This window comes from Colias croceus, chromosome 6 (genome assembly GCF_905220415.1).
Source record: "Colias croceus chromosome 6, ilColCroc2.1".
Lineage (NCBI taxonomy): Eukaryota > Metazoa > Arthropoda > Insecta > Lepidoptera > Pieridae > Colias > Colias croceus.
This window is the reverse complement of record NC_059542.1, coordinates 5,310,261-5,336,499: the sequence shown is the minus strand read 5'-3', so window position 1 is coordinate 5,336,499 and position 26,239 is coordinate 5,310,261. Positions and strand designations below refer to the sequence as shown.

The following is a 26,239-nucleotide window of genomic DNA, read 5'->3' as shown; positions in this document are numbered from 1 at the left end:
CCTTAGGCAACCACTTGAAGTTTTATTTGGGCGAATGTCATCGATAACTATTCTACTAGTTGTCATACAATTACAACGAAAATAACTTCTATAGCTACGTGTTTAGTACAAGATTAAGTATATAATAGAAGGGAGAATTTCTGAATTGGAAAAGCTGTGTTGAGTTTATGGTATCGAAGTCAATAGAAGCGTGTCTTTTACTACTGAGGCCTTGGCATTGTGTTAAATAATTGAAATACGATATTCGTAGATGAATGATATTATTATGCACTCGTAGCTAGATTTTGACACGAAAACATTAGCTCTAATAATTACGTATATAAGAATATGTAACCGTGCAACTAGATCATCACAATGCCGGACCTAAGAACTGATGTATTTTGCGTTCTCAATGACTAAAGTGGTGAAATTTTATTTAAGAACATATTTCCAATTATTAAATGTTAAGATAATATAAACACTAAATATAATGCTGTTGTTGTTGTTGCTAAACAAGTTATACATTGTGTATCCACTCGTATGAATATGCTCGAATGGTTTATCACGATAAAATCGATTTAACAATATTATATCCTCCGAAGGAGCGCGAGGCCTCCGAAAGAGAACCAGGCTCGGGCACCTGTTTACCTCGCGATTTTATCTTGATATAATCATTCGATAATATTAAAGAGACATGGTCTGTCGTAATTATAACTGTTTATAAATTATTCTCATTTTACTTCTCGTGTCATATGTGTTAAATTAATTAAAGAATTACCCTGTGTAAGTAGCGTAGATGTCAATAATAATTGTAATTAGTTTATATTGATGTATGTTCATTTCAGTAAATTAAGTTAATCCCTTTAAGTGATGAAAGCAATAATATTACCTTACTCGTTATTCTCATTATATTATGACATCCATGTCTTATTGTAATTTAATGGAATTTGAATGCATGTTAATCTATATTATATTAAATATATACCAAATACCTCTTTTGGTAAGTCAGTAAATGTTGGTGTTTTATTGCTAGTTCTATCCCTACGTCAGTAATAAAAAATTGAAAACCGAATTAAAACTTTATTAAAAATTTGATCAATACGAAAAGTTGATAATGAAACATTAGATAACATGAATGAACATCTAAAATAAGGCAGACATATCTAAAATAACGAATGCTAACAATACACATGTAAATATCAGATCTAAAATAAAGATAGTTAACGATAACCAGCTGGGTCCATTCCAGTGTTGAGACTGTAATTTCGATACATGCCGGCTGCGGCTAGGCGATTGGTAAACGTTTGGCCGGCAGGGAAAAACACTGAGCTAACTGAATGGTAACCTAGAAATAAAATACTATTATACATGTGTTAGATTATTATAAATTGAACGCTTTACGCAGTCTTGATTCCTACTGGAACTGAGATATGCAATTATTACTAAGTAGCGCGCTTCAATCAAAATTGCTTTAATTGTATTCTATAAATACTGATTCCTATAATTACTTATTAGAAATTTGTAATAACTTTAGGTCATACAGAGCGAGCAATTATTCAGCGATCCCTTTTTCCATATTCAGGATTATTCTTTGATATAATGTTGTATAACAACCCTTTAAATACTCGTATGAGGTGAGGTAGATATATAGTTTTTCAAATTAAGCTTTTGGCCGAAATACATTGCACTTGAATAATAAAAAAAAAGTCATAAAAACTTAGTATCTAACATTTTATTTTCTCACAAAACTCTTACGTAAACATAACATAACGCTTAGATATTACAATATAAATCGCTTAAAAAACAAAATTCAGCTTAAATGAAGATTCTCGAACATGAATATAGAATATTGTATCGATCTTATTTAGTTGATGGAGGATCCATAGAGGTGTTGAGAGAGTAATTCCTGTACATCCCCGCTCCGGCCAGCTGATTGGAGAAATGCTGGTTCTTGGGCAAGTATGTCGTCGGTACCGAATGAAGCCCTAATAACAATATTAAAATAGTTCATATACTTCATTGCCAACTAAGTCTTGTCAATCTGACACACGTACCTACACATTCATATCACAGTTCAGATAAAACAATTCATGTTTAAACATTAAATTACTAAGATTTAAACATATAAGATACTTGTAAATAAAATAGGATATAAAATGATTGAAAAGAACTTACTCTGAGTAACAATTTATGATAGAGATTATCAGGAAAAATGCTTAGAATTAATAGAAACACGCCGAGGACTATAAGCCAACTAAAGCCGTAAACATAAGCACACCGAACAAAAATGTTACAATTTTCAATCTTTTAGAAATTATTTTAAAAAAAATATTATTTAAATTATTATTACCGCTAAATTTGCTACCATAAAAATAAACGCTTTTTTTAGGCTTAAAATATTATTGTTAAATACAACAAAGTTTCATTTTGCAATACAATATTTACCTGGAGGGAACCAACCATATTCACTAGCCGATGTTCTGTAAAAGGGGTGCTGTTTATTCACTTGACAGCCATATCCGTTAAACCAATCTAGAAATAAAATTATATACTACGTAAATACTTAATAATATGATCGATTAGACGATTTAAATTATTCTAAATTATAATTAATGGTAGCTATTTTAATTGATCGTGCTAAGGTTATATTTAACTAACAGGAACATTTATCATAATAAATAACTACGGCAATACTGAAATGATAAAAAATAACACCATGATATTTTATTATATACTAGCGGTCCGCCCCGGCTTCGCACGGTACATATTTACGTTTTCTGTACATAAGGACCACCCTCGTACTTGAAGGAATATAATAAAAAAAGAATTATCGAAATCGGTCCACCCGTTCACGCGTGATGCCGTGACAAAGAAAAAGGGGCTTCATTTTTAAATACATAGATTATATTTAATAAATTATATACTAAAACCTAAAATTAACTTTGTTTTATACTATGTATTGATGATAATTTAAACAGATAATTTGAAAAGCAAAACCAGGTAATGGATTGCAGTAAGTAGATACTATTAAAGCAAGATGACAAAAATGCCAGGCACATAATAAATATTCTAGAAATGAGCTTCATCACGAATTAGATTCAACAAACTTCGCAGAATTCGCAAAAAATTTGAATATTATCTCAGAGTTAATTATAAACCATATCAGGCACAAAATAGGAATACTTTACGTGTCAGTTGTACAAAGGGAAAATTTTTAAGAATTTTTTTAATATAAAGTAATAAATAAACTTAGTCTCATACTTTCTCCCCGTCTAATCTTTTAATATTAAATGGTATGGTACAATGAATAATTAAATAATAATAATAATAAAGTCTACAGGACTATTGAATTTTGATATTCCACATAAGATAGGAATAACAAACCCGCATAGTTAAAAATGGCAGTTCAGTGACTTGAATCATCTATCATATAAATGTATAGCCTAGCCAAGAACATGACTTTGCATATATTTAAAAATAGTTAACCTTTTGAAGCAACGTTTTGAAGCTTACTTTCAGTAATGAACAACATCTTGACTAATTCACAGCTATAAGAAATGCCAATACAGTCGTATTTGATAAACTTTTGAACCTACAAATACAGTGTAAGTATTTGTACACGGATTTCAGGTTTACGATTCGAAAATTCTAAATAAATATGCCTATATTTATTTCTATACTTATCCCTTTTAAATAGATCGATTATCATGTATTTCTTACGTGGATGCTCAAATCTTTTGGGCAGATTACAAGTCACAAAGATATCGGAAGTTTTCACAGGCCTCTTGATCTCTTCTTGCAAGCTCGCTCTATCGATGCAAGTAGCAGAGCAGAATCCTGCTTGCTTCTCCTGTGATTGTTGATTGTTACCACCTTCACTCATGCTTTATTCAAGGAGGCAAAGAAAACTCTTGTAGAAAATGAAAGTAATAAATTAGACGAAAGAGAGGACGATGCTTGGTATTACGCTTAAATTGATTGCAGCTGCTATCAAACTGTCTTGTTTATACGTAGCCTTGGCAACAATATTATGATATGTTATATCGCTTATATCGAAAGGAGTTTGTGTTTAAAATTTTGTAACTGAAAATATTGTGTAGTTTTATCCTTCTGTGGCTTGTTAGCTAACTTATTTGCATAATTAAGTTCAGTAACGTTATCGATCTGACTTGTACTGTTTAAAAAACTATTTCATAAAGGTGGTCATACACTGAATTGAGTAAACAACTAAAAAGTATTATTTTCATTGTAATTTTCATCTTTAAGAAAAACTTAAACAGAAATGTGAATTTTTAAAGCATATAGCGCAAATAGTAAAACAATTTCATGAAGTGATGATTTTGAAATAAGCACTTCATAATATACAATTAGTAATTCATAATGAGGCCAAATAAATATATATTATTAATTTGATATATTATATTCTCGGAAGAAGTATGACCATTAATTTTACGCTAGGTGTAATAAATCTATTGCAGTTTAGAGAGCATAATAATAAATTATCATTAGGTATACATTATTAGTACACAATGTTAATTACCCATATATCTTCATAATTTAATGAATTCACATTATTTGTAAAAAACGTTTGTTTATTTCCAAGCTTACAATACACTCGCTCGAGTGCAAATATATGGATAAAGTACATAATTTTAATATTTTTAGTGTTAGATGACCTTAAACTCATTGAGCATGCAATCCAGTGAATATATTAGCCGTTATCAGCAGTATCAGGAGGAACAGACAATAAATGAGTGGGTGTCTATCGCACTCTACCATCCTTCCACAGTTTATTTCATTTGCACTTAAATATTACACATTTATACGTTTATCCTCCTTGCTGTCAATAATCAGCATCAAAATAAAATTCCTTTGCCAAATTTGCAATAATTTTCATTTATAAAAATAAAGTGTCAAACCCTACAACATGAAAACAATAACAATAAATGAACCGATAAATCTTAAAGTCGTGAGTTATGAGTTAGATTTCTCTACTTTGTTTACGCCACGGGAAAGGAAGCAGAAAAAGAAAGACATCAAAATACCGAATATTAGGCTACCGAAAAAGCACTACACAATTCCTTCACCTCCAGTTATTAAAAATAAACAACAGGTATTGTTTCATCAAACTTTATGAATAATTTATAGAGCATGTTTATTTATTTTATCTTTTTACTGTATTTTGAAAATTACACTAAAATTTATAAGGTAGATCTAATTAATGGTAGTTTGGTTTTTTGTTGTTGTTATATTGTATGTCCTTTGTTATAATGTACAGCGTTATCATTTCATGACTTAAATTGATTCATCAGTTAATTAACTTCTATTACCTATAGGAAGAAACATATAAAATCGTCTAAGACAAATTTGTTGATTAAAGTTTTGCACAGAGCAATTTTCAAACAATGTAAACTTCGATGACCTTTTTCTAGAGCAGAGATGTAAAAAGCCTTGTGGAAGAACTATTAGACGACATATATGCAGATCGACGCGAATGGTCTCACAATAGTGATGTTACATATAGCCATGGGTAAGTTAGGATTTGCGTAACCTATTTTAAAAACTTCTCCGTTTATTAGAAACCTTCAACAATATTATTATGGGAGATCAACTTGAGGTAAATCGTTTTAAAATCGACAATTAGAAAATAAACATATTTCAAAGATTTATACGACTTAAACTATCACTTCCTTACTGCAATGTAAACTGAAACGAAAATATCTTCAATTTGTGTGATCACCATTTTTCGTATGTTATAAATATGTCCCTACAAATACCCATAACTTTTTATAGCGAGTCAGAAATATGAACACAATTTATTACAGATCAACTACAGCCCCATCTTTTTCATCGTCTCAATCAAATTATGGAGAGCAGACGGATGCCATAGAACGAAGTTATTTGGAATCATTGCGTAATGAAATTCTATATTCATCGTAATTCGCATAAGTATATTTTTAACATTTGTAAATACCGTAATATCTTTGATGTTTTTAATGTATTTTACAATGCATGATACATTATAATAGTATATTATTATAGTATACATGTCTTTAAAGGTATTCGATTTGTACACAACAACTCCACATTCTCTACATTACGTTTTTCACTAATGAAAACGTAATCTTTCAGAAATTAATGAACTGCACTATCAAATTCAAGAATGGGGGAACAATTTACAATCGGCAGGCGCACGGCTTGCAAAGTGCTTGCGAACACGAGATCGTCTGAAACGCCAGCAAAAGAAGCTTTGTGCGGCTTTCACAATACTCTTGCGGCATATAAGTACGTATGCGATAATAGCGCTCCTATGTGACATTTATGAAAAGACATCACGATTCTTTCAGTCGGTAGACTTTCATATCGTTTCTCATTTGTATATAGTTTATTGTGGATTTGTTGAATAAACTTGTTTTTTTTTTTCTATTGATAACATATTTCCTTTTCAACAAACCATATTTTTAATCGTCCCATTATAATACTATTTACAGAAAATCTGTTCTTATTCAAAATTTTCTCTCTTTGCTATATATATGTAATAATAACTTGTTAATTACTTTATTTAACACGTACCTAAAAAGTTATAATTAAAAAGATGACAGATCCTCTAAGTAAAATTTCATTTGAGTTTTACAAATGGGAAAAGTTTAACGCAAAGTTTCATTCAATGCTTAAAATAACATGCCGACGTCGAGGTTTGTAGAGACTGGGATGGTTCCTCGGTATTATGTCTAAAATTCAGATACAGCGGTGTGAAATCGATATGCAACGCACACATGCTCAGGCTCGAAGCCCCATTGCGCATGTCCGAAAAACACTACCAACTTTCTAGTTCCGAGCTCGGTTTATCCCTGCATTTACTGCTACTCCAACATTGATTTAAATAAAAAGCCATAGCGATTCAGTGCGGGGTGCGCAGCGCCGCCTATCCATTCCGCGTCCAGCCCCGTAAACATCACATCAGCTGGTTGACGTCGGGCTTAGATGCTTTATAGACATGACGTCTCTAATCTTCGTCGACTTTTATTTTGTGAATTGTGAATTGCGCGGATGCTCCAGAGCTAAAATGTCCTTCTTATCAGCGATCTAATCGACGAGTAGTTTATGAAACCGCAGTGATAATGGATCGAACAAGGCTAGCAGATCAATTACTTGGTTCGGTGCACTTGTAAGCTATGCATTCATTGTCAAATGTGCGCGTTGTGCAAAACAGATGAGTGCTATTATAAACTCTCTCCGGAATTTGGCGGGTTCATCGAGGACCACGTCAGGTACATGCATCCTTTACTTATATTTTATTATTTTCTGAATAAAACTAAACATGAAACGATTGTGTCATTGTATATGTGAATAAATTTAATTAGTGGTTTGAGGGGGATGTTGAATAATTAAGTTTTTCGCATATCGTTATAGACAGGAGTCACGTAACAATAGCATATTTTAGGCATGTGACTGAAAATCATAGTCCATTACCCTTATAGCTGGCGACACAAATGCCCGGTTCGGCGTGACGCCAGGGAACGAAGGCCCAGGAGAGGGAGGCTTCGGAGAATGGCTGCATGCGATGCGGCTCGTCGCTCGGCTCCCGGCTGGAGTGCCGCAACATTTTCGCAGAAGAGTATATAAAATTTACATATTTCTTTAGAAGTGAAGTTAATAGATGTATGCCTATACAGAGTTATATAAACACATACATAGTATAGTATTATATAAAAACAGTAAATAGTTTTGTCCATATTTTATTCCTGTATGTACATTATCCATGCATAAACAGCAGTATCTTAAATCTTATAACTTATGGAAATTAACTTTGGATGTGAATAATTATGCTTCGTGGTTAATAACCTTTGTTTCAATATCTTTAAAACTGGATCACTCATTTATGAAACTATAAATGGAATACAAAGGAATTAGTTATATTAACTTAATATTTGCCCTACAAAAATTTCCTCTTTTGAAAGCTCTGCCAACATCCAAAGTTTGTTTGACGTCATTGTCAGTACCTGAGTTTAAGTGGTTTCTATATTTAGAATATCTCAAAGTTCTTCGTTTAAATAATAAACATTGGATTATAAAAGCCTACAGAAAGATGATAAGGTTTTTATTAGTAGATAGGTATTACAATATCACATTTAAGTTTATTTTGGAAATTTCAACCTGGAATTGCATCTACTTATGTATGGATTTGTTAAAAATGCCCTTGCAAAAATTTATTAACCCGATATTCGACAGTTTTAATAATATGAGTAAAACAATAACTACATTAACTACATTACTTTTTTTTAATAATGATATTTTTCATGTATATCCAAAAAGTATATACTCATAATATTATGTAAATATTCATAACGTTGTTTTTTTATAGTTATGGCTAACATTAGCAGAGCGTCACCTAAGTTCAAGGAACATAGACTGGCCTGTTGCGGAACGCGCCTGTTTCAAAGGCACAGCCCTACCTGACGACGCCGAATTGAGTGCTCAAATACTTAAGGTAAATTTTTACATGAAAAGTTTTTTGTGTGCAATTTTTCGTGAAATGTACCAAATAAGATCCGTCCGTTCGTATGCAAGATTCCTTCTGGCGAATTAAATCAACCCATAAGTTTGGATTTTAGGATAGGTAGACTAAAATAAATAATAATATAGAATAAAGAAAAAAGTCATATTGATATTTTAGGATCTTCATCGTACGGGCTGCTCCCTGTTCTGTGGTACAGAAGGACGCGAAAATCAAGCGATGCTGCGTCGGGTTTTACTTGCATATGCACGGTAATTATTATTATTATTCTATCAATTTCGTTTAAATTTTCTTACTTCGCCCACATAATATAAGAAAAAAATAACATAACATCCCACACCCTGTATAATAATTAATTTGAAACTATTTCCTTTGTTTCAGATGGAACAAAGATGTGGGTTATTGTCAAGGATTCAATATGATGGCTGCTATAATTTTAGAAGTAATGGAAAAGTCCGAGTCGGATTCTTTAAAAGTAAGTTTACCGAACATTTTTTCTAATCATTTACAATGTTCTTAAAACATCATCTACACACCTAGCTTTTACTTTAGGATTCGCTGATATAGACAAACAGACAAAGATTCTAAAAACTGTAGGTAAGGATTCGCTGATATAGACAAACAGACAAAGATTCTAAAAACTGTAGGTACCTATCTATGCCGAGGGGGTTGCGGAAGAATTCTAACAAATACCCGCGGCCCCCTCATTAAAGCGGCTCGACGGAACACAGTGGGGTTTTAGTCGGTAAGAATCCGACATAACCCACGGCTCCTTCCCCGGGGGCCGTGGGTATCTTTGGAAGATTTCCCCACTATAAAAAAAAGGTACCTATCTATTGTAGAACACGTCCCAAGTTTTCTTTAAAAAAAATATTCCATGTACAGTTTTGACCTTCCTACGATTTTTAACCGACTTAATATTGCATATATTTAACGACCTTTATTTTCTGAATAGTAGGTATACATACAATAATTAATATGATTTAATATGCCAAGACTTAGAAAAGCCACCTCTTATATTTTAAATTGTCGTTAAACACAATTCTTACAGATATATTATTTGTGTTACAGGTGATGATATACTTAGTGGAGGCTGTGTTACCAGAGGGATATTTCGCAGATGACTTGCGTGGTCTGTCTGCAGATATGGCTGCGTTTCGGGACTTGCTTCGGTTAAGGCTACCGCGACTGGCACATCATATGGACTATTTGCAAAAAATATCTGACGGTATTATTTATTCTACGATTCTACTTTTATTACAGTAGGCGAATAGTTTCGACTTGATGTAGGTAATATTATTATTTATGTAAAAACCGAAACTTTAACGAGATGCAACATGTTCTCTAATCTCTTCATCAGATTTTAATAAAAGTAAAGTAAAAAAACATTAGTCGCAACGGAATTAGAATTTGATACTTATTTAAAATCATCTCACCAAAACGCCAAAAAGATAATATTAATAATTGTTCTGTTTGTAGACAGTCATAATTTTGCAATATTATTTATACCGAAATAAAAATTTATGAAATTATTACAATCACAGGGGGTGGCGTAGAGCCGCCTTTGCCAGACGTTTTCACCATGCAGTGGTTCCTAACGCTCTATGCCACGTGGTTGCCTCGAGAAGCCCTCCTCAGGATATGGGACTTGATTCTACTTGATGGAAATGAGATCCTTCTCTTGACAGCTCTTGCAATTTGGGATATGTTACAGGAGTAAGTTTTTGTGTTACATACGATTGAAAAAAACTATTTTGAGAATTTTCCCTTTTTTCCTTACGTTTATGCGATAACTAGGTATATGATTATAATCATAGGATATAAATGTGTAAAATAAACTTAACATTCCTTTTAAAAATGACATTAATCGATTGAATTCCCATTCAATTTTATTCTACATTGTTTTACGTAATTTATCGTCACTTTATTCAAAAAAGGTAATTTACCATAAATTTAATTTAAATTAAATACCTCTATATTCATGTAGATTCTAGAGTATTAACTCTAATGTCTAAATTATACAATATTATTCTCCTTATTTAATACTTGTTGCTTCCAGCCGAATACTATCAGCTCGATCTGCGGACGAGTTCTACAGCTGTATGGGAGGTGGCGCCAGTACGATCTGGGAAGCGAGTGACGCTCTAGTCGCTCGTGTAGTCTCACTGAACTCAGCACCTGAATTACCGGGCTTAAGGAATCTACATCGGTACAGAGTTACTCCTCCGGCACCACCTAACGCCCCTACTTCTCATCCACCTTTACAATCTGCGGTAGGTTTAATACTCATAGTAATATATAATGTATTGTAATATGTATTGGAATAGATAATAACAATTCTAAATAATTACAGATGCAATCGATGACGAAACGAGGTTTACGTTTGTTTTATTCTGAGGATGAGGGCGATTCTAGTGATGATGGCAATAAATTAGCCCTCGCTACGGTAAGCATTTGATGAAATTTCAATTAGGTAAGACTTACAGTAAATTTAAGGGCCCTTAGTAGGTGAAAACGGCAAAATCGACTGTTATCTATGAGCTATAATTGAAAATATTGAAATTTTTTCGCACTGAAATTTTTACATGTATTACACAACATATGTGTGATAACATATGTGTGATGAGATGACTGTTTCCAAAACACGATTGGAAAAATTTTGCTCGATAAAAAAAATCCTGAAGTTACCTCTAAAATATGATATAAATGCTCATTACAACCGTATTTTACGATAATAATTCGTATAAAATCACAAATACGTTCTCGATTACACCTTCTCGATTTCGTGACTGTTTTAGATTTAGAAAATACTAAATATTTTCATTCACTTTTTGATAAAAATGTGAATGGCGCTTACGATTTTTAGTTTAGAGCACGTTGATTAAATCCTCACCCCTCACGTCACGCGCGAATAGCTGAATTTTCGCTGACCGCCTAACCCCTCTTAACATTGTTCAATTACAGGTAATACCTCGACGAGAAAATCGATCAGGGACAGGGGATAGATTAACCTTAGATATTGGAGCATTGAAAAGACAATATGCCCGACTTCGCGAACGCCAAAGACAAGCACACGTCATATTAGCAGCTGCGTGTGCCCGTCATGCTGCAGGTTACACATTTACTTTATTAATGCTTTGTCGATATTTCATTAATGTTTAAAAATATAATTAACCAAATATTATTTTGCAGTTGGTGTACCCACATCGCCCACATCACTTACTGTAAACAACTTACTTCTTGGAAAGAGTGCAATAGTAAGTTCTAGAGGGAGGCGACTTGGTCCCCCTCCTGGTGCTGTACCACCAACTCGCCAAAGCTCAACCAGTTATGAAAAAAATACTTCACATACCCGTGCACCTTCCAATGAAACAATTAGTTGGACAGAAGTAAAATCACGTAAGACATTAGATAGACGAAATTCAGTAAAATGGAAAGACATAAAAAAAGAAAAGACTTTAGAATTAGTTAGGAAGCCATCTATAGATTTAGATGAAACTGGAGATGGTATTATTGTATCGGAATTAGAGGCAAATGCAATGATTGCTTCAATTCGTTCTCGTAGTTCTAGTGAATCTTCATCATATTCCTCACATTCTGGTTCTAGTACGGATACTAGTCTGTGCGATGAAAACGAAGGCGCAAGCGAATCTGAAGCGGAAGTGGTTGATGATGATAAAGAAAATGAAAAAACTGTCAGGTTAAATGAAACCAAGCCACTAACTACCAAGTACAAGAATCCCGAGATAAGTTCACCAAACACGACAAAAATTTCATTAGTGCCTACTTACTCCGAACCAGAAAAAAAACATTCTACCCGCAATGAAAATTTTACGAATCAAATCGAAATATTTAAACAATGTTCAACACGGGCTAATATCGATAAGTTAAATTTAAAACTCACGGAAACCCACTTAATGCCTGATAAGATATACACAACAGATACCATTAGTCCTTTTGCACCAACCACTCGAGCTTCAAAAGAAATTAAATCAAATTTTTCCTCTACTAATTTTACTGCCTTAAGCCCTGTTGACCTTTCACCTTACCACCATATAAATTTCCAAAAATCTTCCTTTTGTTACGATTTTGAAGCAAATTTAAGACGGCCTTCTTCATCGAAATCAGATGTAACTTCAAGACCACCTGATTTAATTGATAGTTTTACAATGTATCCTAATTTTGTACCTGATATCGATATATCTGAAAAATATATATCCGATATAGATAGTCCACCGAGAAGTCCAGATTCTGATAGTGTCATAGTAAGTGAAGACGAACCACCGATCCCACTTAGAATTGATAAATATTTCGAAAATAGTCCTGAATTTTTTGGAGCAAGATTAACAGATTCAAATAACGATCACATTCCAAGTCGAAGGCCTACTAAAAGAAATTCTCGTGTACCTAAAAAGCCAGATTCGTTAACTCTCAAAACTAACAACAATGAAAGAATGGGAAAGAGTGAAGTAGAAAGGGCCTCATCATTACCACAACAGCATACATTTGTATGTAAAAAGTCCGTAAGCCCAGAAAAAAATGAATCAAATATATCCAAAACTATCAAAATATTAAAAACGCCTACTAAAACAGAAAAACAATCTCTAACGACACCTCAAAAAGAAACCATTGTTGACATTCAAAGTAAATTGGATCAACAGAAGACACAAACAATTACCAGTCCAAAAGAATACATTCTACAATCCGGCCGAAAAAATAGTGAAAGAGCATTACAAATTATCCAAGAAAATTCTCAAATTTTAAGCAGGATATTAACAAAACAAAATGTATCTAACAATAGTATAAGTAACACTTCAAAACAATTAAATAAAGAGTTGAATAGTGAAGAGGATCACATGAGAATAGATCAAATCATATCAAAGTCATTAGACTCACCTTTTCTCAAAGAATCAACTTCAGATTCTTTAATAGGCGGTATCAGAAGAAAACCTAGCAGTGAAATAGGAGATAAAAATGATTTTATAAGAGCTCGACCGATATCCATAGATGATCCATTTTCATTTGAAATGCGAAAAAAACTAATTTCGCCAGACGGCACATTAAAAAATTTAAAAAGTCCCAGTACGGATTGCCTGGGTAATAAAACTGACTTATATGGTTGGGAAAACAAAGGATTTCTAGCAAAATGTGAATATAAAAATACAATTATGGAATCCGAAGACAAACAAGATATTGTTAAGATGAGAAAGACTAGCGACTCGTCAATACGGAACCAGACTTTTTCTCAAAATGAAGTAAAACGTACTCCGGATTATAGTCGATATTCTTACACAAGTGATTCTAAAACGTCCATTACTCATCAATCATCAGATCTTAAAGATACATCCACATATGAACGAAGATTTACTTCTGACGATTTCAATTACCCCTTATCAACTTCCAGTAAATATAACGATTATATTTTGTCTAAAGTTAGTGACATTTGCAGTAAGACTATAGATAAGGAGCCAAAAGTTTGTGAAAGATTAAACACAGAAAGCGTTCAACAAAGTGATTTCTCACAAAAAGTTACTTCATCTATAAGTTTTACGTATGAACCTTCAATGGAAGACGATTCGCCGATGGGTGCAAAAAGCAATTCAAGTGACACACTATGTCAAATACAATCATTAGATCAGGTTTCTACGCCTATATCACCAAAAATATTTCCAAATAGGGATACATTATCTTTTCCTAAGGATTTTGCAGAAAAATGTGATAAATCAAGATTGGAATCGGACGATACGTGTAGTGCAATAACTTCGATGCTAGAAACTGATACATTATCATCATTATCATACCCTCGCAGCCCGTCATCTAATTCTTACTACCCATTTCCGACGCGACCTGCACTTCGTACGCCAAAAGACTTCAGTGTGAAGTTGGGACTGTATCCTAAAGAAACAATTAGCTCTCCACCAAAATAATTTCAATAAAATAGTTTGTAAATAAGTAATATATAACTGTGAACTTTTCTAACTTTTTACATGTTTTGAATTATTTATTATAGCTATGCGTGGTTTCTTGTTGTGTAAAACTTTTTATGTTACGTTTGTTATAAAATGTTTTCCCAGAAATAATTTGTATGCAATATTTTATGAGAAAATCTGAGCTGTAATAATTTAAAGTGAACTGACTACTACTGGCAAATGCATATACTAGTAACTGTTAATGAAAGCAATAATCTCCTTTAGTTTTATCTTATGTGAATACTAAAAGATTAAGGTGGCTAACTGCCATTATTTACGTAGCCAAATATGAGTATTTTTAAACAAAAATAAAAACTATAATATTTCAAATTAATTAAGGATGAAGTAGAAATAAAAGTAACAAGTTGCCTTGAATTCAATATTATGTTATAATGTGTTAATATTTTAGTGCAAAAAGAGAATTATTACATTAAAGAAAATTACAATGTTATTATAAATTGAAAAGGGTGACATTTGGCAATGAAAATATTGTATAGCTTAATGTAACTAATTTCTATTGGGATAAAAAGAAGATTAATGTGGTAATTTATTTGGAGACAGTATTTATTCTAAGAGAAGATTGTCATGAAATACATATTATATATTAATGCAAAGGTTTTAATCTTTTTATTTTACTTAGAAATCATCTATAACTGGAGGACATGTACAAACGAGATGTTTGTCGCCATACATATCGTCTATTCTTCCAACTGTAGGCCAAATTTTTGTTTCTCCTTTTACGAAGGGCTGAAAAGAATTATAAATATAAGAGACAGTTTGAGTTTAAATTCCTAAAATTTTACTAGTTATAAGTAGTTAAATATTGCAAACACTAAACACACCGTCAAAAACAAGTAGAAATATATCAATTCATCTTTTTTGAATAGAATAACCTACGGTTTTCACAAAAGATAGAAAACATGTTTATACAATAAAAAACTTACTGCTGGAAAAGCTGCTTGTTCCCTACTATAAGGGCGATTCCAGTCCTCAGTAATTACATCTTCTTGAGTATGGGGTGCCATCTGAAAACAACAAAATATCTATTAGGTAGTACTTTTTGAAAAATTAAGCTAGATATAAGTATCCAAAATATAATTATATGACCTAGGAAAATTGCGAAAAAAAAATTGGTCGTCTGTAAAGTCGGTTTACTGAAGATAGTTGAACGTGACATCGTCCGATTGTGCTTCTTTGTCGCTCGTTCCGCGCTCTCGCTCGCACTTCAAGCCTTACATGGAACGCCTCAGATGAGTCAGAGCGAGGTAACGCCGCATGAGTCATGTTTTTTCGTGCGTGCAGCCGGCTTTATCGAATTATAAGACGTTGTCACGTCAATAAATAGGTACAGCATTTATTACCTTTAATGGATTTAACCGTTTATCCATAACACCATCTTCTATGTCCTTAATTTCTTTTCTTATAGCTATAAGAGCTTCACAGAACCGTTCTAGTTCCTGCAAATCTTCTGATTCAGTTGGTTCTATCATCAGGGTACCGGCTACCGGCCAAGACATTGTTGGAGCATGGAAACCTGAACGTATCCAAAATACTTAAGAATTTAAAATTTCGACACTTAGCTGAAAATAACGTTGTTTTTTTTCCAAAAGTTCAGTTTTTTACCAAAACATAGAAATTAAGGTCAATATCAAAAAACATCAAATTAGGAATTTTTATTTTACTTTTTGTAAATTGAGTTTTGTTACACTTTCAATATTTTCTTTTTTATTAATTTCTTCTCAAAATGTGTTCGTATAAAAATATCCAATTGTGAGTACAAGAGAAACTTAATCCTCATTAGTACCGAACTCTAAATCATGTCCATCACAAGATATGCATAAACAATAGCTTACCAAAGTCCATCAATCTCTTAGCAATATCTCCAGGCTCGATATTGGCGGTCTTTTTAAGATCTCGCACGTCTATAATGAATTCATGTGCGACTAGTCCTCTTTCGCCTTTGTATAACGTCTTGTAGTGACCATCTAGTCTTCGTGACATGTAGTTTGCGTTGAGGATAGCCACCTGTGTAGCGCGCTTTAGACCTTTTGGTCCCATCATCTAGGAAAATTAGAGATGAATATTCGTATTAGTACGAAAGTTTTTGTAATATTTATGAGTGATATTCTAATAAAAACAGCACGGCACTTCCCAAGTCAAAACAAGATAGAATCAAAAATAAAATATAGCAATCAGAGACAATATACGTTTAACAGGTAAAATAATCTTAAATGTTTACAGGGAGGTGGTCAGCAAATACATATATTCTTTCCTTTTAATAGCATACATTTTCATCTTACATGCAGTTTGACTCACTTTGATATATGCCCATGAAATCGGCAAAATAGCTGAAGAACCATATGGCGCAGCACTAACTGAACCGAAGCTATGAGCTGCTTCACCGAGGTCAGCTAGCGGGTCCACTACCGGGTGAGATGGCAGGAATGGTGCTAAGTGAGCTTTCCTAAGTATAAGAAAAATATAATATCAAAATAATACGGAAATAATACATTCATATCTATAACTAAGAATAATATAGTTTCATTAAACTAAAAAAAATTGTGTGCGTATACTAGTGTACACACGTAAGAAGTGAAACTTCTTTGTGACCTTATTTTTCAAATAATAATTTACTATATGCAACTTTACAGAAATACGTCGAATCACGCGTGGTAGGGATAAGAAGATGGCGCGTAACGGAAAAATGTCACGCGTAACGAAAAAATGTTACACTAAATTTTTTTCCAACCCCGATAAAGAAGTTTCACTTCAAAAACACGTTGAATATCATGAAATTATTGTATTGTCACCGGTACTCAATAAGAGTACAAAGTTTTAATGAAATCTGTCCTTTTAAGGGGATCAAATCGAGTCTAAAGGAGTCGGTTACGTACAAACATGTCACTTCTATTCAAACATAAAAGCGAGTATATAAAAAACACAATCGATAACGCTCCAAAATCCACGTCCACTGATATGAACAATTGAACATCATGTTTTTGGAAGTATGTTTTTTTCAGAAACAAAATTAGTTCATCATCATCATCATCATCAGCCCATATACGTTCCCACTGCTGGGACACGGGCCTCCTATGAGGGTACAGGCCATAATCCACCACGCTGGCCAAGTGCGGGTTGGCGGATGACACATGTCGTCGAACTTTTTTTAATTCTTCGACATGTCGGTTTCCTCACGATGTTTTCCTTCACCGTTCGAGCAGTGGTGATGTTACAACATGCGCAGATAAATTGAAAAATCAATTTATTTCCTGCGCGCTCGCCTGGTCTCGAACCCCGGACTTATCGATTCGAAGTCCGAGGTCTCACCACTGAGCCACCACTGCTCACCAAAATCATGCTCATCAAAATTAGTTAGATTATTTGAAAAAGCTCTATATTTACAGCTACCTACATATTAATCAAAGCATGTAAAATAAAGTATTTTAATATTCAACTTACACTCCAATAGGACCCATACCGGGGCCACCACCACCATGTGGAATACAGAAAGTTTTGTGTAAATTCAGATGGGATACGTCACTTCCGTAGTCACCAGGACGACAAAGACCGACCTGCAAAATACAACGAATTAAATGTACACTTACAAAGCATGCTCCAAACAAACTCAAATATTTATTTATTCAATTAACTAATTCTAGAAGCACTTTAAATCGTCATACATAGTTTTACCATTTACTACCGATTCGGAAAGCAGTTTCTAAGTAGAAGAACCGGCAAGAAACTCCGTAGTTGCTCTTTTAAAATCATGTCAATATTACCTTTTTAATTTTACAAAGATGCCAAAGAACTGTCCTGTATTTCTTACGCGACACTCCGGACCTTTGATTCATCAATATATTCAGAAGTTTAGTTTAAATAGCAACAACAGTCAACAAAAGTTACCTGTGCATTCATATTAGCTCCATCCAAATACACTTGGCCGCCATGCTTGTGCACCAATGCGCAAACGTCAGCTGCCCTTTCGTCAAACACTCCAAATGTGCTTGGATACGTTAGCATCAAGCAGGACAACTTTTCACTGTGTTGTTCGACCTAAAAAGCATAATACTTGGAATGAAATGAGCTTTTAGCATTACCTACAAATTATTATCTACAAAATTAAACGTTTGTTTAAAAATTCATGATGTATAGGGATTTTAAGAAACAGAAAGTGCAACAATATTAACAACTAGATTTCCGCCCGCGGCTTCGCCCGCGTTTGCAAAGGAAAACCCGCATAGTTCCCGTTCCCGTGGGATTTCCGGGATAAAAACTACCCTATGTGTTAATCCAAGTTACCCTCTATATGTGTGCTAAATTTCATTGTAATCGGTTCAGTAGTTTTTACGTTAAAGAGTAACAAACATCCATACATCCATACAAACTTTCGCATTTATAATATTAGTAGGATGATAATGTTAATATTGTTGCGCTTTCTCAAATCTGACCCGGTAAACGTTTTTCTGCCTGACTTTATAATTAGGGGTATAAAAAATAGTTGGCAACCCGCAACATATTCTCAAACCTATTGAATACTTTAACAGACAAAATTTTATTAAAATTCTTCAAGCCGTTTTCAATGAGTATAGCAAATTACACACACGAGAAATTAAAATAAAAGATACAAAACTTACCATATCTTTAAGATGTTCCATATCTACATCACCATTGGCCGTAACACGGATCGCACAGACCCTCATACCAGCCATATGTGCTGATGCTGGGTTCGTTCCATGAGCACTAACTGGAATCAAACATATGTTCCGACCCGTGTCTCCTCGGAACTCGTGGTACCGCTTTATTGTTCGCAAACCAGCGTATTCCCCTTGCGCTCCACTGTATAGAAAAATTGCGAATGAAACATCACATAAAAAGAGCGTGTGTGCACACTTGTCAGGAGTGAAACTTCTTTGGCAATATTCAAAGATACCGAAATCGTCACCTTACTCCATGACACGACGGTATTGCCATGACGCGACCTGAAGAATCCTGAAGAAGTTTCACTTCAAAGACAAACATTTATATCAACTTGAATACTTTGAAACTCAATCTGTTTTGAAAACAACCTTCATTCATTCCAAAAATAAATATATTTTATTGTAAATATAGCTTACCTATTAGGTTGGAAGGAAACGCGATCATAGCCAGTGATAGCGCAAAGATCATGAGCAAGCTCTTCGAACAGGGTATGGTATCCTTGACACTGGTCCAGAGGAGCAAATGGGTGAATTTCAGTGAAATGCTTAAAAGAACAAGGCATCATTTCTGTTGTAGAATTCAACTTCATTGTGCAAGATCCCTGTGAACATAATTACATACCTATAAATATTATACGTATGAACATTATTATGAACTTTTAAGAAGCTATTGTTATTTAATGCTCTTACCAAAGGTATCATAGAATGCACTAAAGAAATGTCCTTATTTTCTAGTCTCTTCATGTATCGTACAATTCTTGTTTCGGAATGATGAGCACTGAAAACGGGATGAGTTAAATACGGTGATGTCCTTCGAAATGGTCCGTTCTGTACACTGCGTGATCGTACATCTCCATATTGCATTACCTGTATTGAAATAATTTATTTATTTATTTATTTATTTATTTCATTAAGGATCACCAACATGACATACACTGATACAGAGATAAAAGCATTAAAGTAATTACAATCGTAGACATAGTGCTGTCACAATTATAGGCAACCACCACTAACAAAATACAACATTACATCCAAATCTAAGATACACAGTCTGCAGCTAACTGCAGATTAGGTAAAAAATACACATATACATAATACATAAAACATAAATCCAATTTTTGACGGCAAAATAATCAAATTAATGTTAAAATAAAACTACATTTGATCAACTGGGTTTTGAATAATGAAAATAAATTTCCCTAATCGATTAATTATTGGCATAATCAATCAGTTATTTGTGACGTTTTACCTCTTCCACTTTCTTACAATCGAAGATCCAAAGCAAATCATCAATATCTTGCATTGTAGTTGTTTCGTCTAAAGCTACTCCTATAGCACCATCCTCAAAGTAACGCAGATTAATTTTCTTTTCCTGTGCCCTTAATTTTATCGCATCTGTGTCATGGTCTGAATTAGGGACTATGTGAAGTGTATCGAAATACACTTCGTTTGATTGTTTGTGTCCTCTTTGGCGGAGACCTGCATGCATTAGTAAAAATTTAAGCTCAAAGCATATGTTTTTTAAGTTATAATGTAAAAATAGTAGCAAAATATTACCGTGATCCAGAACAAGGGTAGCATTGTGAACCCTATTGGCAATATCTCTAAGGCCCTGTGGCCCATGATACACAGCGTACATTGCAGACATGTTGGCTAAAAGTGCTTGAGCAGTACATATATTTGAAGTAGCTTTATCACGACGAATGTGCTGTTCCCTGGTTTGCAATGCTAATCTGTAATAGATTGATTAACGATGAAATTACATCAGTCCAGAATTGATTTGAAATCGGGAACCTTATTTATTAATATTGTAATACACAAAAGTTTAACAAAATCTATTCCATATTGGTTAGCCGAATTCTTGCCACCCGCTGAAATATATAACACAGTCTACTATTTATTTATTTATTTATTTATGCTTTATTGCCTAGGATACATTATAACAAACGGCCGGCGGCCTTATCGCTAAAATAGCGATTTCTTCCAGACAACCGGTTATACACAGAGAAATTAAGGAAAGGATAGGAGTAGGGCAGAGCACAAATAAATATACACATACATACAAAAATAAAATGAATAGATTAGTTCAAAAAAAAAAAAGAAATAAAATAATAACAGCATAATTTACAAGCCACAAGAATGAGATAAATAATATACATATGTTCACAAATAGATACATATATCTATACATATGAGAATAAAATAATATATATTATATATAAATACAATATTATATAAATGAACATACTAGGGACATTGAGAAAGATAAAAATCACGAACCATATTTTTAAAAGCATTTATAGATTGAGCCTTCTTGATTGGATCCGGCAATGCATTCCATAGTTTGATTGCACGAACAGTGAAAGAGTTGTCGAGAAAGTTCGTATGGTGCGCAGGCATTATTAATCGGAGCTTTTCCGATGAGCGGACAGAATCTCCGTTTTCTCCTCTGAACACGAAATTGTCCTTGAGATATTTCGGTGTTTTGGGGTTAAACAAAACTTGATATAATAGTTGCAGCACGTGAGCATCCCGGCGAAATCGAATGGGTAGCCACTTGAGCTGAGAACGAAACTCAGAGACGTGGTCATATTTCCGTAGACAAAATATGAAGCGAATACAAAGGTCTACTAATAGTTTTAATTTGTATTAATTAGGTACTAACCTATAAGCATCCCTTCCAGACGCGTCCCTGGTCACACCAACCATACGGCCTGGCATGAGTCGCACTAGCGCATGTTCTGCGGCGAAAAATCCGGCATGTGGACCTCCGTAACCAAGCGGTACGCCGAACCGCTGGGAAGTGCCCACTGCTAGCGCTGCACCACATTCAGCTGGTGGCCTCAAAAGCGCTAATGCTAGAAGATCTGTGGCAACCACTACTAACGTCTGCAATAAAATTTAAGTTTATAATACAGGGTAAATTTCACCGCTTGCTGATAGAGACACTTTGATAGCTGCGTATAATTTCATAAACATGTAATTTTAACAGGCCAATAAGCTGAAAAGAACATATCCAGAAGTTCTGAAACTGGACCGCAATGTGCTTAACGAAACATCTGTATAAATAATTATAAACTTACACCGTGTTCTTGAGCGGCTGCAGCCAAACCAGAATAATCGTATACTAGACCTCTAGTATCAGGACATTGCAATAATACTGCCGAAATGTCTCGCTGTGCGAAATCAGCCTGCCGCACGTCCGGTAATACTTTGACTTCTAAACCTAGAGCATCCAGTCTTGTTTGAACTACTGCTAACGTTTGAGGATGAATACGTTCCGATACTACAAACTTTGTTCTTTTGTTGTGTCTAAAAATACAAGAATAATTTTAAATCGAAGTACTCAAATTGTACATTATTACTAATTAATAGTGAGTAAGATACCTATGACACAGCGATAGGGCTTCAGCAGCAGCAGTTCCTTCGTCAAGTAATGACGCATTTGCAACATCTAACCCAGTCAAATCGCTAACCATCGTCTGGTAATTGAGAAGACCCTCCAACCTGCCCTGAGAGACTTCTGGTTGATACGGCGTATACTGAGTTGTCCTAAAAATTCAAACAAATCTCCAACAATGTCGCTATAGAAAATTTAATGTTTTTATTTTATTATACATACCATCCTGGATTTTCAAACATATTTCGCATAATTGTATGTGGAACACAACAATTGTGGTACCCCATTCCGATGTATGATCGCCATATTTGATTCTTTTCAGCAATTTTCCTCACTCTTTCAATTAGATCATATTCACCTAAAAAAGATAATATGTTTTTACATATTTTATAATTATTTATACCTACAATTTACATATTATTTATTGAAAATATATTTAAAATTCCTTACTCATTGGATCATTGATGTCCATAAGCCCATTGAGTTGAATTTGCTTCGGCACTGCATCGTTTGTGAGTTCATCTAAACTCTAAAAGTATAATCTTAATTAATAAATGTAATGTATAAATAGAAAACGTTTAGCTAAGGAGTAATCGATTTTTAAATAGTCCTGATGAATATAATTTGCTTTTTTTCCTTTCGGTTTGAAGTTGAAACTGGTTGTAACACACATACATTGAATACGTACACCTAGGCGCGATCCTACACGGGGTTTAACATGACCTCCGAAAATCGTACCTACAGGTCAAATTGAATTTCTTATGCTTTACAAAATAAATAAATAAATCCTACACATAGTCGAAAAGTATTTCATATTCTGCTTCTACAAAACTAGAGAGAGTTTTATGAGAGAGATCAGTTTCTACGCATAGCCGTGTAAACAAATGGTTCAGAGCAAAAATGTTAGAAGAGAGGCTGACTCGTTCCGCGTTCGAGAGGTAGCTCTTTTAAATATTCGTCTAGAGATAACCCCCAGCAAATATATTATTATCACCCGATTCGCAAAAAAAATTGGCAGATATCCATTTGTTATATTATATAGTGTGTGCCATATAATTGTGTATTGTGCAATAAATTATTACCTACCAACTCAACATGTTACATTATTGTTTTTAGTGAACGTCTTGTAAAATTGCATGTTGTGACCGCGCCTGATTTATATTTCTATGGTTGTCCCCATTACGCATTCAAATAAATGGCACGTGAAAGACACACACTTTTAAATATTGAACTAAGGTTAGGTATGTAAAATGAGGATTGTATCATTTATATATTATGTGTCACCCTTAAATTGAGAATCGTAATAGGTAATTACAATCCTCAATTTTTACAATGTAAACACCGTTAGTTTACAACTTGCGCGAGATTGTAATCTATCGATGATCCATAAAGTTACTGCATTTCGGTTTGTATCTATCGATATGAAACAGTTAAATTGTAAAACTAGCAACCGATAATTTGAGTTACGTTTATAACTGTTTATTGAAAAATTAGGTACACAGAATTAAGCCTGATACTCGTATATTCGCATTTATTCGCATGATACTCGTATATTCGCATTTTTCGTTAGACGTAAACTAATGCGTTAAATTGCAAACAAAAATTAGAGGTCACAATTTTAACAGTTTGCGACCTCGCGAGTACTTTATTACATTGGTTTTTTACAACCTTGCGATGACACAAATCTACATAACTAATTTAGAAAGTAATTTTACCTTATATCCTAAAAGATCTAGCATAGTAACTACATCTTGATCCCTAGGGCCGATGTGACGACTGGGGAAATCAATTCTCTCAGGGAACAAACGATCATTTTTTGAACTTATATTCGTCAAACAACGGAAACACGCACTCCCATATTTAATTTCCAATTTTTTGTGTAATTGATTATAAATTTTCACAGGTTTTAGTAATCGATTCATTTTTTAAAAGATTTATTCATAATATTGTCCGTTCGCATGAAAGCTATACAATATACTGATAATAAGGTCAAAGCTTAATAAGACAACACAAAATAGATAATTAGATAAAGCAATAAGTAAATACACACTTCTGTTTGTATTGCATGAGCATTGTTTGTTACAATTAATGACCTCTTATCGTATGTGTTTTAACTTTCGATTATAATTGCGTGAAAAATTGTTGTGATTTCAAATATCACAGAAAAGGTTACGTGTTAGGTATATTTATTATTTTGTGATAAGTAGAATTAATGGGAAAAGTATGTATGTAGTTATGGTATTATGTAATATTTGTTAAAAAAAAGGATATTCGAGAACACAATATTTATGTACAGCTACATTTTAATGAAAATGAGTGAATCTTATATGAAATACTCTTACATATAGATTAGTTTCGACAGAAAAAACAAACTTTAATGATAAAATCATCTGAGTGAGTAAAAAAAATTAAGCATTATTTATTTTTATTACTTTCACTAACTATTCAGAATAATAAGATAACATAAAATCATTGCATTGTCATCGATCTTTAAAAAGTGTCTGATATTGGATGAAAACCGTGCGTTAAACATTGCGTTAAAAAAATGTTAAATTCGAGTCGGTCGGTCGGAGTACCTAGGTTCTAGGTATGGTCGAAATGTAATTATAATGTCTACTTTAATGTCTATAGCTTTATAGCTATTATTATAAAATTAATAATACAGACTGCTAAGTAAACTACTAATTTCCTAAAAAAAATGAGCTGAATAGCTGTGCTATAAAATTTTCATTTTTTGAAAATAGAAGGCGGTAGAAGTGCATAACAAAGCAGTGACATCTTCTTATGTTTCAAGTAGGTAATCTTTTGTGCGGTCACCGTACCGTTGCGTGCACCAGTCAAAATTGAATCTTATCCGTTTGACGATTATAACCTGCAGTTATTAGACGACCTGAGACGACCCTTTGATTAAACTTTCCTATATAGTTTAACTAATTTTTGAATGTTTGAAACTGAAAAATCCAATTCGTTCATAGTTATTAATGTTTTTCAGTTTTTGGTGTTTTTAGTTTGAAATCCGTACCTAATAGCATAATTCAAAATATCATTTTATAAGAACATTCTTTAGTAATTTTTTATGTACGCGAAAAATTAAATAAAAAAAATTGGTTGTCTGTAAAGTCGGTTTACTGACGATAGTTGAACGTGACAACGATTGTCCTTCTTTGTCGCTCATTCCGCGCTCTCGTTTGCACTGGAACGCCTCAGAGCGAGGTAACGCCGCTTGAGTCATCTTTTTTCGGGCGTACAGCCTGCTCTATCGAATTATAAGACGTTGTCACGTCAAAAGTAAGGCCTTTTGGTGTTCTAAACTCTCCAAAACCGTTCCTACGCACTTCACTTATCCCAAGTATTTGAAAATTATATCTGATGACAAATTATGACTGATTTTGCGCCAAATTTCACGCCGCAAATGGAATTGGATCGGCCACACTCTCAGAAGAAACACATCGCATATACCCAGGCAAGCCCTGGAGTGGACTCCTCAAGGGAAAAGGAAGCGTGGCCGTCCTAGGCAATCCTGGCGACGTTCGGTGGCGGCGGAAGCTAAGGCGATTGGGTTGACGTGGCCGGAGGTGAAGAGCGTAGCCCAAGATAGAACGCGATGGCGGCGCACTGTGGACGCCCTCTGCCCCACATAGGGGACATCGGACAATAAGTCAAGTAAGTCATTAAT

General features: G+C 33.8%; 3 protein-coding genes across 5 annotated transcripts; 1 reads left to right on the top strand and 2 right to left on the bottom strand.

Annotated features, from left to right (window-relative positions):
- Positions 1-1,045: 1,045 nt before the first annotated feature.
- Positions 1,046-4,041, bottom strand: LOC123692574 (UPF0691 protein C9orf116 homolog). 2 transcript variants are annotated; one of them, XM_045637333.1, is made up of 3 exons: positions 3,700-4,041; positions 2,425-2,511; positions 1,046-1,324 (listed from the first exon to the last, which is right to left on the bottom strand). In XM_045637333.1, the coding sequence occupies exons 1-3, from the start codon at positions 3,860-3,862 to the stop codon at positions 1,200-1,202; spliced, it is 375 nt and encodes a 124-aa protein (XP_045493289.1). In that variant the 5' UTR covers positions 3,863-4,041; the 3' UTR covers positions 1,046-1,199. The 2 variants fall into 2 exon arrangements, with proteins under 2 accessions (XP_045493289.1, XP_045493288.1); XM_045637332.1 differs by lacking the exon at positions 1,046-1,324 and adding an exon at positions 1,693-1,964.
- Positions 4,042-4,761: 720 nt separating this feature from the next.
- LOC123692426 (mucin-4) lies at positions 4,762-14,859 on the top strand. Of its 2 annotated transcripts, XM_045637171.1 has the most exons (14): positions 4,762-5,092; positions 5,412-5,509; positions 5,805-5,893; positions 6,112-6,264; positions 7,461-7,597; positions 8,345-8,470; positions 8,657-8,748; positions 8,879-8,972; positions 9,569-9,725; positions 10,042-10,213; positions 10,557-10,770; positions 10,851-10,943; positions 11,462-11,609; positions 11,690-14,859. In XM_045637171.1, the coding sequence occupies exons 1-14, from the start codon at positions 4,907-4,909 to the stop codon at positions 14,422-14,424; spliced, it is 4,494 nt and encodes a 1,497-aa protein (XP_045493127.1). In that variant the 5' UTR covers positions 4,762-4,906; the 3' UTR covers positions 14,425-14,859. The 2 variants fall into 2 exon arrangements, with proteins under 2 accessions (XP_045493127.1, XP_045493128.1); XM_045637172.1 differs by lacking the exons at positions 4,762-5,092; positions 5,412-5,509; positions 5,805-5,893; positions 6,112-6,264 and adding an exon at positions 6,607-7,250.
- Positions 14,860-15,009: 150 nt separating this feature from the next.
- Positions 15,010-24,539, bottom strand: LOC123692428 (glycine dehydrogenase (decarboxylating), mitochondrial). The gene is made up of 18 exons (XM_045637173.1): positions 24,279-24,539; positions 23,014-23,092; positions 22,786-22,921; positions 22,551-22,715; positions 22,247-22,475; positions 21,829-22,052; positions 20,721-20,896; positions 20,413-20,642; positions 19,854-20,030; positions 19,581-19,765; positions 19,101-19,302; positions 18,370-18,519; positions 17,926-18,038; positions 16,783-16,930; positions 16,320-16,527; positions 15,828-16,000; positions 15,411-15,491; positions 15,010-15,213 (listed from the first exon to the last, which is right to left on the bottom strand). Exons 1-18 carry the CDS (start codon positions 24,483-24,485, stop codon positions 15,103-15,105), a joined length of 2,994 nt encoding a protein of 997 aa, XP_045493129.1. The 5' UTR covers positions 24,486-24,539; the 3' UTR covers positions 15,010-15,102.
- Between the last annotated feature and the right edge of the window lie 1,700 nt (positions 24,540-26,239).